The sequence below is a fragment of the Elephas maximus genome, chromosome 7 (genome assembly GCF_024166365.1).
Source record: "Elephas maximus indicus isolate mEleMax1 chromosome 7, mEleMax1 primary haplotype, whole genome shotgun sequence".
Taxonomy (NCBI): Eukaryota; Metazoa; Chordata; class Mammalia; order Proboscidea; family Elephantidae; genus Elephas; species Elephas maximus.
This window is the reverse complement of record NC_064825.1, coordinates 26166888-26179433: the sequence shown is the minus strand read 5'-3', so window position 1 is coordinate 26179433 and position 12546 is coordinate 26166888. Positions and strand designations below refer to the sequence as shown.

Sequence of the window (12546 nt, the reverse complement as noted above, 5' to 3'; positions counted from 1 at the left end):
AACTGCTCATCTTTCAATTAGCATCCGAACGCTTAACCACTGTGCAACCAGGGCTCCTTAATGTAAAGACTGCACCCTGGGAAACCCCATGGGGCAGTTCTACTCTGTCTTATAGGGTCACTATGAATTGGAGTCGAATTTATGGCAGTGGGTATAGCTATATTTGCGAATAACGTGCTTAGGGCTTGTAACCAAATACACAGACTGAGGCATTACATTCAGGTTGTTTCCATTTAATCCTTTTATTATCATTTATCCCAAATTGGTAATTTTCTGATGTTCCTTTTCTCCCATTTCATTTGAAATACGTATTGCATATACCTTATAAAGGTTGAAAAGGGAGCCATCGCCAGGCCACTGTGTAAAGGAGACTGGTAGCATCCCTAGGGAACTCTTCCTGGGCTGTCCCTGGACCTTCTGTACAGGATACCTGCAGATGCTATACTTGTTTTGCTTCCTTTAAGCTTTGCAAACCCATCAAGCTCTCTCCTGCTTCAAGGCCTTTGCACGTGCTGTTTGCCCTGTAAGAATGCTCTTCCCCCTCTTTTTCACATGGCTACATCTTCTCAAAGGAGCCTCGTGGAGCAATGGTCAAGCACTCGCCTGCTAACTGAAAGGTCAGTGTTCAAACCCACCAGTGGCTCCGTGAAAGAAAAGACAACAACAAAAGCGAACCTTCTCATCCTTCAGATTCCTATTTAAATATCACTGTCCTAATCGCTCCGTCTAAGTAGCCAACCCTCCCTCTAATTAAAGAAAACCAGCTGCTGTAGGGTTGCCTCTGACTTACGGCAACCTCATGTGTGTCAGAGTAGAACTGCCCTCTGTAGGTTTTTCAATGGCTGATTTTTTGGAAGGCTTTTCTTCCGTGGTACCTCTGGGTGAGCTCAAACCACTAACCTTTTGATTAAAGGCCAGGCACATTAACTTTTTTCACTACCCCAGGGGTTTTCCCTAGTTAGTCTTTGTTATTGCACCCTCAAGGGAGTCTTGGTGGCTGGTGGTTAAGTGCTTGGCTGCTAACTGAAAGGTTGGTGGTTTGGCCCCACCAGCCCTTCTGAGGGAGAAAGATGTAGCAATCTACCTCCATAAAGATTACAGCGTTGGGAAGAAAGGTGGGATGCAGAACTCAAATTCATATAAAAAGACCAGATTTAATGGTCTGATGGAGACTAGAGGAACCCCAGAAGACATGGTTCCCAGACTCTCTGTCAACCCAGAACTAAAGCCAACTCTTCAAGCAAAAATTAGACTGGACTATAAAACAAAATATAATACTCATGAAGAGTGTGCTCCCTAGTTCAAGTAAATACACGAGACTATTTTTTTATATGGGCAGCTTCTGTCCGGAAGTGAGATGAGAAGGCAGAAAGGGATAGGAACTGGTTGAATGGACATTGGAAATCCAGGGTGGAAGGGGGGAGTGTGCTGTCACATTATAGGGGTAGCAACTAAGGTCACATAACAATACGTGTATAAATTTTTGTATGAGAAACTAAAGCTGTAAACTTCCACCTAAAGCACAATAAAAAACAAACAAAAAGATTACAGCCTTGGAATACCTTGTGGGCGGTTCCGTTTTGTCTTATTAGCGTCACTATTTTTTTTTTTTTTTTTTATGAGCCAGAATTGACTCAGTCGCAACAGGTTTGGTTTGGTTTATTGCGCTCTCGTATTCTTCATCACAGTCCAATTTGTAGTTATAGATTAATCTGCATGAGTTTTAATAAGACAGGGCCCATACCAGGGTATTCAAGCACCTACCAGAGTACCTATTATTCAATGTAACCAATAATATTTTTTGAATGAATAATAAAATGGATGAAAGAATGAATGGGTAAACCATCGCAGCCCTCACATAGCTGCACCTTCTTCTAAACTCTGTTGCTTTGAGTTAATCCCTCTATTTAGGACTTTTATTTTTTATTTAATTTCTAATTCTTTCCTGTCTACCTCAGACTTTTCTAAATACTTTTTTTCTGCTTAGCATGATACTAGTTCTGTTGCTGACAGACAATAAATACTTTCTGATTGATGAATAGATAGCTTACAGAATATTTAAAACGTGAATTTTAACTCCCCCTCAACTCTGAGTGTATGGTGTCAAATGGCTTTTCCTCCTGAATAGAACCATCCAGAGCAGCAGGAGCCATTAAGAATGGTAAGAATTTCCCCGTCTCTTTTCTGCCTTTGGCATTTAAAGTACAAGACCTGCTGGTCTGTAGTGCATATTCTGGAAAGAGAGAATGAGAACTGCCATATAAGGACATGGAAGGGCTGTTCCTCCCACTGTTCTGTCTGTCTGTAAACCTGGAAGGATGTGTTTTCAGAATAAAACACCCAGACACCCTTTTCCGAATGGCTGTTACATGGGATCTTCAGTGTGAACATTCTGATCTCCAGTTATTGTGACAATCCTTGTTTATCATAGAGGCTTTATGTTGCTGTTGTTTTAGAAACTCAGTAAAATTCTGGCTTTAGAAACAAAAATATGGCTATATCATCACTGGAAATAAGAGAGGAATGTGATTAGGTTTTTGTTCATGGAAATAGGGAAAGGAAAGAATTACCATAGCATGATATATTGTAGGGTGAACAATATTGAGGATGCCTTCTATTAATTTGGAACTGGAATCATCCAGCCACTCAGTGGACTGATCCATGTGTTTAGAAGTTTGAGAGCCTCTTATTATAAGCAATATCAATCAGCTAACTCAGCGGTTCTCAACCAGGGGCAGTTTTGCCTTGGAGGAGACATTTGGTAATGCCTGGAGACATTTTTGATTGTCACCTGGGGGAGGGGGTGTTACTGGCGCCTAGTGGGTAGAGGCTAGGGATGCTGCTAACACACAGCAAAGAATTATCTAGCCCAAAATGTCCATAGTGCCATGGTTGAGAAACCCTGAAATGACAAATCAACCAAAAAGTATTATGAGCTTTCAGTACTCTGAAGGTTTCTGTGTTAACAGTAGCAAATAATAATCATACTAGTTATCATTTATTGACTCCTACTACATGCTGGCACTTTATAGTCACAGCTACTCCGTGTTTCAGTTGGGATCTGACCCCAAGTTTGTTTGGGGCCAATGTTATGGATTGAATTACATCCCCCCCAAAATAGGTGTTTGTTCCAGTCATCCACTTGTGGTATTTCTGTTATAGCACCACTAGATAACTAAGACAACACTCTATTTAAAAAATAATTTTCTAAGTGTTTATTATGAAAAGGAAACCCTGGTGGCATAGTGGTTAAGTGCTACGGCTGCTAACCAAAGGGCTGGCAGTTCGAACCCATCAGGTGCTCCTTGGAAACTCTATGGGGCAGTTCTACTCTGTCCTATAGGGTCGCTATGAGGCTATGAGTCAGAATCGACTTGAAGGCACTGGATTTGGTTGTTTTTTTGTTTTTTGGTTTATTATGAAAAGAGTACGAGGCCAGGCACTGAAGGCATTTAATCATGTGTAAGACGAAACCTGCTCCTGTGTTTCCTGCCTTGGGGAGTTGATGAAGGCAGGGGTCCGCCGGAAAGATGAGTAAGACAAGTCCAGAAATGACCTAATGCAGGAGTGGGCATAGTACGTGCCACAGAAAATGTACTCACAGAGGGCCTTCCGTGCAGAGGACCGAGAAACCACATCTGCTTTGGGAGACTCAGGAAGTCAGGAAGAGTTCCAGGGATGGGATTGGGTGGGGGATGGCTTGAAAGGACAGATAGCTGGCAGGGTCCTGTGGGTGGGAGAGGACCGGAAAGAAGCAGAAAGGGTGTGTCTGATACCTGGGAACTGCAAAAGAAAGGGCAAGAGAATCAGGCTCAAGGTAGAAGTACCTGGACCACAAGGCACAAATCCCTGGGAACTGAGCATGGTAGTTTAAGACAATTGGTTTTGGAGTCAGACTGCCTGGGTTCTAATTTTTGTTTACCACTTACTAGCTAAGTAACCATGACAAATAACACCCTCCTCCCCCATGTATCGCTTTCCTTATCTGAAAACTGGGCTGGCACTTTATAGTCACAGCTACTCCGTGTTTCAGTTGGGATCTGACCCCAAGTTTGTTTGGGGCCAATGTCTTTGTCCTTCCTTACCTACTTACTGTAGGTGCCTTTTCCTTGGACATGATTGTATCTACCCTCTATTTCTTGTGTCTTATGCAGATCATATTATGTGTCTAGTGTATATTGGGTAAAATGCTTGCAGGAGAATGCAATGAGGCAAGCAAAGACCAGTTTGTCACCGTGAGTGTGAAGCTAAAAATATCCAGACAAACAGGCCTTTGATCCATAACTTAGTAATTGAGCCACACTAGCTGGTAGCACAGAGCCTGGCCCTTAGTTGGTACTTGATAAATATTTGTTGGCAAATTTTTTCATAATCATCACAGAGTCTTCGGGTGAGCTTCAAATGGAACAGATGTTCCACAGGACCTATTCTGTTATGTGATATTTAATTCCCATAGGAGTGGTTTCCTCATCTCTAGGGCACTTGATATTTCTAGAACTGCAGAGGTGTCTCACCTTGCTTATCTTCCCACTTAACCTCCACACCTTCATCTTTTGTTTTTCACTCTTCCACTCTTAGTCAGTCTGGCTCCTCCCTTGCCGCTCCCTCTTCTCACTTACCAATATACATGCACTGTCTGTTTTAGGCACTCCCAGTGTTCTCTGAATTATACTCCTGTCAACAATTTGCAAGATAGGGGCCGGGCATTTGTCAGATTCTCCAGGGAAGGCATGTGCTGTATGAGAAGCTTATTAGAGAGCATGATTTTACATTTGGAAACAGGCAGGAAAAAAAAAAAAATCAACTATTTGTAATCAAAAACCCATACAGAGTACTAAAAGCAAAGCTTAGAAAAGTCTTCTTGCCTAGTGATGACATAGGGTTTATCCATCTGGGGCTGGTGTGAGAAGAAGAGGAAGTTAAAAGAAACAGCATTGAGAAATATGATGCTATGTGCTTTCCTGTCTCCATGCCTTTACTAGTAATATCCTTCTTCTCTTAGCACTTGAGTTTCTTGGAACCTTCCCTTTTCCCCTGTGCTGAATCAGCCACTGCTGCGTGCTCCCGTAATGTTTTGTTCTTAAACCTCCCGTAGTCACTGATCATCTGTTACCTTATTATATTAAGCTCTAGTGTAGTAAATGCTTCTGGAAGACAATTGAAAGAACACTGTGACTACGATGAGCCACTTGGCCAACTGGAGACCATAGTTCAATGGCCCACAAACTTCAGGGTGTTAGGGATGACTTAGAGTGGATTTCAGGACTTTATCCACAGAAATTCTCAATTTAGAGGTGGAGACATTAGGAATTTAAATTTTTTGGTTTATTGGTTCATACATGACACTTTGGGAAGCACTACAGGAGTTGGGCTTTAAAATTACGCTTACATGTTCTAGAAGTGAAACAAGAATTTTGATCAAGGCAGCTTGGGTGCACTCACTCAGTCATTAGTTTTTTCATTCAGTAATCATTAATTAAGAGCTACTAATTGGAGCCCTGGTGGTGCAATGGTTAAGCACTCGGCTGCTAACTGGAGGGTTTGTGGTTCGAACCCACCAACCCACCAGTGGCTCCATGAGAGAAAAAACCTGGCGATCAGTTCCTATAAAGATTGCGGAGTAGGAAACCTCACAGTGTCCCCCTATCTTGGAAGAAGTACAGCCAGAATGTTTCTTAGAAGTGAAAACGGTGAGACTTTGTCTCACTTTGGACATGTTACTGGGAGAGACCAGTCCCTGGAGAAGAACATCATACTTGGTAAGACAGAGGATCAGTGAAAAAGAAGAAGACCCTAAACTAGATGGACTGATGCAACGCCTGCAACAGTGGGCTTAGACATAGCAATGATTGTGCAAATGGCATGGGACTGGGCAGTGTTTCGTTCTGTTATACTTAGGGTCACTATGAGTTGGAAATTTATGTGTTTATGTGAATGATGAAAAGAAAAGTGGGAGAGGAAGGAGATTTGCATCTTAATAGGCAATTTTCAAATCACTGGAGAAGGGAAGGGTTTCTAACTTTTACTGAATTCTACTATGTGCCTACACTTGACATATAATACCTCATTTAGTCCCACAATAACTCTATGAGGTATTATTCCCATTTTACAGAGGAGAAGGCTGAGGTACTTGTCAAGTTACTTTCCATAGCTGGTGATAGATGGCACTAGGACTAGAACTCACTCTAAAGGCCATGCTTATTCCCCTCTACCTGGATGTCTCTGTTGCCCACTCTTCTTCCGGCCTTGTCTGGGACATCCTGGTACCTGCCTTGTTTGGAGTTAAAGAAACAGTTCTCTGGGTTGCCCCTAAGAGTGCTGAAATCAGCCTTTTTACTTTTCTGGGAGTGAGTAAATGACAGCTTGGGTCATTTCAGAAGGGATGCTGAATATGTATAGAGTATATAGATCCGAAGGAAACGTAGATGCTGACAGATTCACTACCTTGCAGCTAGTAAAGCTGCATTAATTTTATATTGTAAACATACCTCGTTTCTATTTGGTTGCAACCATACTTCAGAATCTCCAACCAAATACACTGCAGGTGTTACTGACAACCTCTTATTAGTCAAATCCAAAGCCTTTTCTCAGACTCTAGTTCCTGAACAGGAGATTTAGATATATCAGATGGGGAAAATATAAACCTTTGGTTTGATGTTGTCGTTGTGTGCTGTCGAGTGCATTCTGAGTCATAGCGACCCTGTAGGACACAGTAGAACTGTCCCATAGGGTTTCCAAGGAGTGACCAGTGCATTTGAACCGCAGACCTTTTGGAGCCTTGGTGGTGCAGTGGTTAAGAACTTGGCAGCCAAACGCTTAACTACTGAGCCACCAAGGCCCCTTCTCTTGCTCGGTGGGCAGTAAATCACTCATCGTCCTTCTCGAGCCACTTCATTTCCCCCTCTCAATTGTTTTTCCATCATTGGTTCAATGACCCATTCTTCCAAGAATGGTCTGTTCTTCCAACAGACTGCTTTCTAGGATACAATATGGTATCTGTTGTTAGCTGCTGTTGAGTGGATTCTAACTCATTTCGACCCCAGTTGTGCAGATCGCCAGGCCTGTCTTCAGAGGTGCCACTGGGTGGGTTTGAACCACCAGCCTTTGGGCTTGTACTCGAGCACTTAACTGTTCGCATCACCCAGAGACCATATGGTATCTGTTGTTGTTGTGTGCCGATGAGTTGATTGCGACCCATAGCAACCCTACAGGACAAAGTAGAAGTGTCCCATAAAGGTTACTAGGCTATAATCTTTATGGGATGAGATCGCAAGGTCTTTTCTCCTGAGAAGCAGCTGGTGGGTTTGATTGCCAACCTTTTGGTTAGCAGCCTAACGCTTAACCATGGCACTACCAAAAAAAACCCCACTGCTGTCGAGTCAATTCAGACTCATAGAGACCACATAGGGTTTCCAAGCCTGTAAATCTTTACACAAGCAGGTTGCCACATCTTTCTCCTGTGGAGCTGCTGCTGCTTTCTAACCACCGCCCTTTTGATTAGCAGTCCATCGTTTTAACCACTGTGCTACCAGGGCTGCTTATATACTATTGCTATGAGTCGGAATCAACTTGTCGGGAGTGGGTTTGGTTTTGATTTGGAGGCAATTAATGTTTATTTCCTTCCTTCTTTCATTTTTCTATCCATTACCTCTCCCCCTAATCTGATCTATACTAAATTCATATAAATACTAGGTAAGTCACTGCCCACAGGATACCATCTCAACCCCTAATTTGTCATTCAGGATTTACAACAAGCAAAAGAAAGCACATTGGCTTTCTACCCCTGGCTTTGCTCCTAAACACGTTCTGTTACCTGGGACAAATCATCCAACGGCTAAGCCTGAGTTTTCTTTTATGCCAAGTGAAAGGCTTTGTCGATAGTTTTGTTGGTTGTTTGTTATTCTGCCTTCCCCCTCGTTTTTTACTCCTTTTCAGTAAAACCCTTCCCTCCATTTATGCTTCCTTCCCAAGCACTCCAACTTTGTCATCTCCAACCCTGTCAGCTCCCTCTTTGCTTTAGCCTGTGCTCTCCCAGTGACTGCCTTTTCCTCTTCCAGCTATACCAGAACCCCACCACCTTTCAAGGCTATTCTTTCTCCTCTTTAAGGTCAGTCCTTCTTTTCACCTTTTCCAGGCATCTGCAGCACTTGGATCTCCTACCTTGTTGCTTATCTCTTTCCTATTTACAGTCTTATCTTTTTAAATAGATAATAACTCCTGGAAGGGCTGGCTACCTGCTGTAAGTTTCTTTTGTGTGCTATTAAGTAGTAAAGTAGCTGACTTTAAATAAAGTAGATATTTGGTAAATAATTAAGTGATTGCATTTGGGCTTTATCTTGAGAGCAGAGGTTACTGAGCCAGGACTCAACAAGAGGAATCAGAAGAATAGGACACACAGACCTAACAGGTACAGGATAGACTGGAGGGTAAAATTGCTCTATGAGTTAGGAGGGGACTGTGACAATCCAGGCATGAATCCATGAAGCCTGGCCTGGTGAGAAGGCAGGGAGGAGGGAACACAGAGGAGACTTGGTATGAGCTGACTCTTACTGTCTTCAGCAGCACCTGGAGTATTTCTTTGCCTCCTCTCATCCTCTGAGCACTAGATGCAGCCCTAGAAAATCAGAGAGAGGCGCTATGGCAGAGGCCCATTCAGGCAGCCCAGATCGGCTGCTCCAGAGGTCCCCCAGGAATAGCTGGGGTAGATGAGTTGGGTTACCTGGTAGAGCCTGATTTAAGAGGTGGTGCAGAATCGGCAAAAGTTTCCCAGAATCATTGGCCTCTGCTTGGCAGATGATGCCCTGAGGCTTTGTGGCCACAGGATGTGTGGTTCCGCAAACATTCAATATCTGAGGCTCTAAGGTCTGTTTTTGACCTTCTGCTTGTCAAGCGAGCACAAGTAGCTGCTAGTCATCCCATCCAGTGTGCGATACAAGCTGAGAGAAAAGTGTGGGCACTTTCCAGCTGGAAATTCCATTAGAGAATTTACAAACAAAACAACAAAAAGCAGACAAAGCAAAACAAAAGCAACCAAAGAAACAAAACCGGAAGCAGAACCTAACCTGGAGTTTGGGGGCAGATCCAGAAACTGATTTCGGCTGGGGGTGGCCTGGAGGGAAGGAGGAACAAGTCCAAGGAAAGAGCACTGGTGAGTTGGACATTAAGCCATGTCAGAGGACAAAACAACTGAGGCTGTCGTCTTTCTAACTCTTGGGGAGACACGTCAGTTTGAGCTCTGGGGCAATTGCAGAATTGCATTCTCGCGGGCCCAGGGAAGGGTGGCGGGCGGCTGAAGACGGGCTTTAGGGCCCAGCGGCCGGGCGCCGGGGCGGGGGTGGAGTGTAGGGTTACAGTGACGAGCCCGGGCGACCCTCCCCGGCCGGCACGCGGGGAGCGCGGGCGGGGGCTGGAGCGCCTGGACGCTCTAGGACCCAGCAGCGATTGTCGGGTTTGGGGCAGGCGGTAAAGCCCAGGCATTTCTCTCCTGTGAATGGGGCTGATTGTCGGGTGCCACTTCCCCCCGCTGCCCCACGCCATGCCCAGCGCGCTGCCCGGCGGCCGTCTTTCCCAACCACGGGACTGAACTGGCCATGATCGCCTCATGTGGAGGGCAAAGTTGCGCCAGGAAACTTGTGAGCCCGCGGTGAAAGGTAACCAGTCCTTGTTCGGGGTGTTGGAAAGGCGCCTCCGCGCCGCCCACGCGGAGGACCCAGCCGTCCGGCGCTACCCCATCCGCTGTTGCTTGTGGCAGGGGGCTCCAAGGGCGCTCGGGGCTGGGATCGGCTCAGCTCCTGCGCGACTCGGGCAGCCGATTCGGCAGCGGAGGCCGAGAGCGTCCGCACCGGACTCTTGCGCTTTCTTACCCCGATTATGTGTTTAAAGAAGAACCCTGTCCCGGTGCCCACCCTCCAGGCCCCCAATTCCTGCAGCTCGGGTCACAGCGCCGCGCTCTGCCGCGCCGCCCAGCGCCCCACCGAAGGCGCAGAAATCGTGTCCACCAGCTCAGCCCGCCGGCCGCGGGGGTGCGGGTGCACCCGCGACGCGGGGGCTGGCCTTTGCGGAGGGGCGCCGCCATATGGCTTGACTCTCTGAGACGCACCAGCGCCCGGGTCTCCCGGCTGCCGAGGGAGGGGTTGCATTGTGGGCGGAAGGGGGTGTTCGGTGGCGGCTTCCCTTCGCGCCAGACAAAGGCGCTCACACTGGCCCGCCCGACGGGCTGCGACGCCTAGGCCGGACCCTTCCTGCCTGGCCGGGAAGTCTGGGTTCTGGCGGTGGGGGCGGCGAAGGGGTTTGCGCCCAGGACCCTGAAGCTGGGATCGTGTTTGCTGCTGCTGCTGCTTTGTTCTCTCTAGACAAAGTTTCTTTTCCAGAAACGGGGGACTTAGATCTAGCTTTCTTTAGCCTATTAGAACTGCCTTTAAAAGAATCTGGTTTCGGGGGGAAAAAATTAAACTTTACAAGTGGAACTGGTTTTTCTTGGAATGTGACATTTGTGGTGGGAGGCTCGATTGGCACGTTGGCCGATGACAGCTAAGCGGAGCTGGGCCCTTAGCCGAAAGTGTCCAGTAGGCAGTCAGACTTGATGACGAGGCGTCCGGATTGTCTAGTCCCCGCGCGCACCTCGAGGGCCTCAAGGGCCTCCAGCGGCCTGGACTGAACGCGCGGCAGTTTCCAACTTTCTCCTCAGAGGACCCCGGGCCAAGTGTCCCGGTTTCCTCCCTGCAGCTGCACCTCCACAGGCTTCCTACTCTTGGAACCCCTGCTGAGAATTTCCATTTCTAACAAGTTCCCAGGCAGGCGTTTATACATAAGAATCACTTTGGGGATCGTGTTTAAAATGTACATTCGGATTCAATATATCTGGGGTGGAAATGCAAATTCTCAGCAGGGAACTTGCAAATTATGGGGGGGAGGTGTGGGGGTAAACCAAAAGGAACTGTTCGGAAGCACTGACTGGGGAGACTTTCCCTTTCCGTTTTTTGTTTGAAGGTTTTTGCTTATTTTGGTTTCCGTGTTTGTTTACCATCTCCAAGTGGAAAATGCCCTACTAGCGTGTGGATCACCAGGACTGGGGTTGCAGTATACCAGGGCCCTGATGCTGCGAACTCCTTTGTGGTGTGGACCGAACAATTTTGCCCCCCTGGTCTCTCAGCTCTCTGGCTCTGCCTCTGACACAGTGCAGTCATGGTTGCCCATTTTCTTTTTCTCAGGCACATTATAAGAATCAAATTTTTGTACTGCTTATAAAACTGTTGATGTCGGTGGTGGGGGTCACAGACATCATTTGTGATAATTGTGACACTTTTGACTCTCCAAACAACGTGTTAACTCTTGCTGCTCTAAGAAGCAGTAAAACCAGAATTCCCCCCCCCCCCCAAAAAAACCCATAGAGGGCTATTAATTGCTGTATTCCAGAAAATGCCCTTCCTTTTCAGGAAGAGAAAAGTCAGTGCTTGAAATATTGAACAGTCATGGCTACCTGTTTCCAAAACTGGCCTGTGGGTCCCAGCCAAACTGGCTGAGATTTCCCTTGACTGCTTACAACTCCTGGACCCGGCAGCTCCCTGTGGACCAGAGACCTCTGTTAAGGACTAAGGGTTTCTCTAGATTGCAAGTTCTTGAAGAATCTCGACAGATGCGAAATTTTTTTCAACGAGGCGTGTTGAGCTTTGTAATGCATCTGCTACCAGTGGTCTTCGCTCTTTCAGAAAATAATGTGGGAACAGTACTTAAATATAGTTTGAACTGCGTTGTAGGGCAGTGAAGCCCTGGTGATTGGTGCAAATGGAACAAACTATTAGCGACTGCTGACAGAAGGGTTGGTGGTTCAAACACACGCACTGAAAGGTTGGCAGTTGGAACCCACCCAGCCCTTCAGGGGGAGGAGGATTTGGCGATCTGCTTCTGTAAAGATTATAACCAAGAAAACCCCTGTGGTGTAGTTCTGTTTTGTTACATGGGGTCGCTATGAGTCAGAATCGATTCCATAGCACCTAACAACAAAGAGTCGAGAACCACTGATTTCACCAGAAAGAAAAGAAGTAGGACATAAAAGACTTCAGAGACCTCTCCTCTCCCTGGTGGCAGCAGCAGTGGTGGCGTCAGTGTGGGCTGTTTTGTTTTTGGATGGGAATACTTTTGCTTTCGTGTGAAATATTTTTTCAAGATAAATAATGAAACACCTGTAAAGCCTGCAGGTGGATAAGAAGGAGAGAGGGCACTGGGCCTATTATTCCACTGTCCCCTCTCCCTTCTTTTTAAAATGTGCAGAAATCTTGGTCTTTTAGGTTGTGTGTGGATGGTGGAGGGTGAGGAATACTAATTTATCGCAGGGCATGTGGAGATCAAAGCACTTAAAAATACATCTTTTCATGGAAGCTAATGGAGGCGTTTCAGTTTAAATGAGATTTTAAAATGCTGTCGTTAAGAAAAGCACATGAATGCAGAAATGGGCATGATTTTATGAGAAGGCACTCTGCTGATTAGACTTGGGAGTGTTTGTGGGCCCTAGGCCAGTTAGGCTGGAGGCTCCTGTGGGTAGAGCTC

The 12546-nt window shown here is 46.1% G+C and overlaps 1 protein-coding gene across 4 annotated transcripts in view; it reads left to right on the top strand.

Annotated features, from left to right (window-relative positions):
• The window catches only part of AMOTL1 (angiomotin like 1), a 178713-nt gene that overhangs the window by 47525 nt on the left and 118642 nt on the right, over window positions 1-12546 (top strand). The window contains exon 1 of one of the 4 annotated variants that reach the window (XM_049889506.1): window positions 9363-9650. The exons of the other annotated variants lie outside the window; for them this stretch is intronic. Coding sequence (XP_049745463.1) covers window positions 9602-9650 — 49 coding nt within the window. The 5' untranslated portion in view covers window positions 9363-9601. Of the gene's footprint in view, window positions 1-9362; window positions 9651-12546 lie in introns of those variants that run through there. 4 annotated transcript variants of the gene reach the window in all.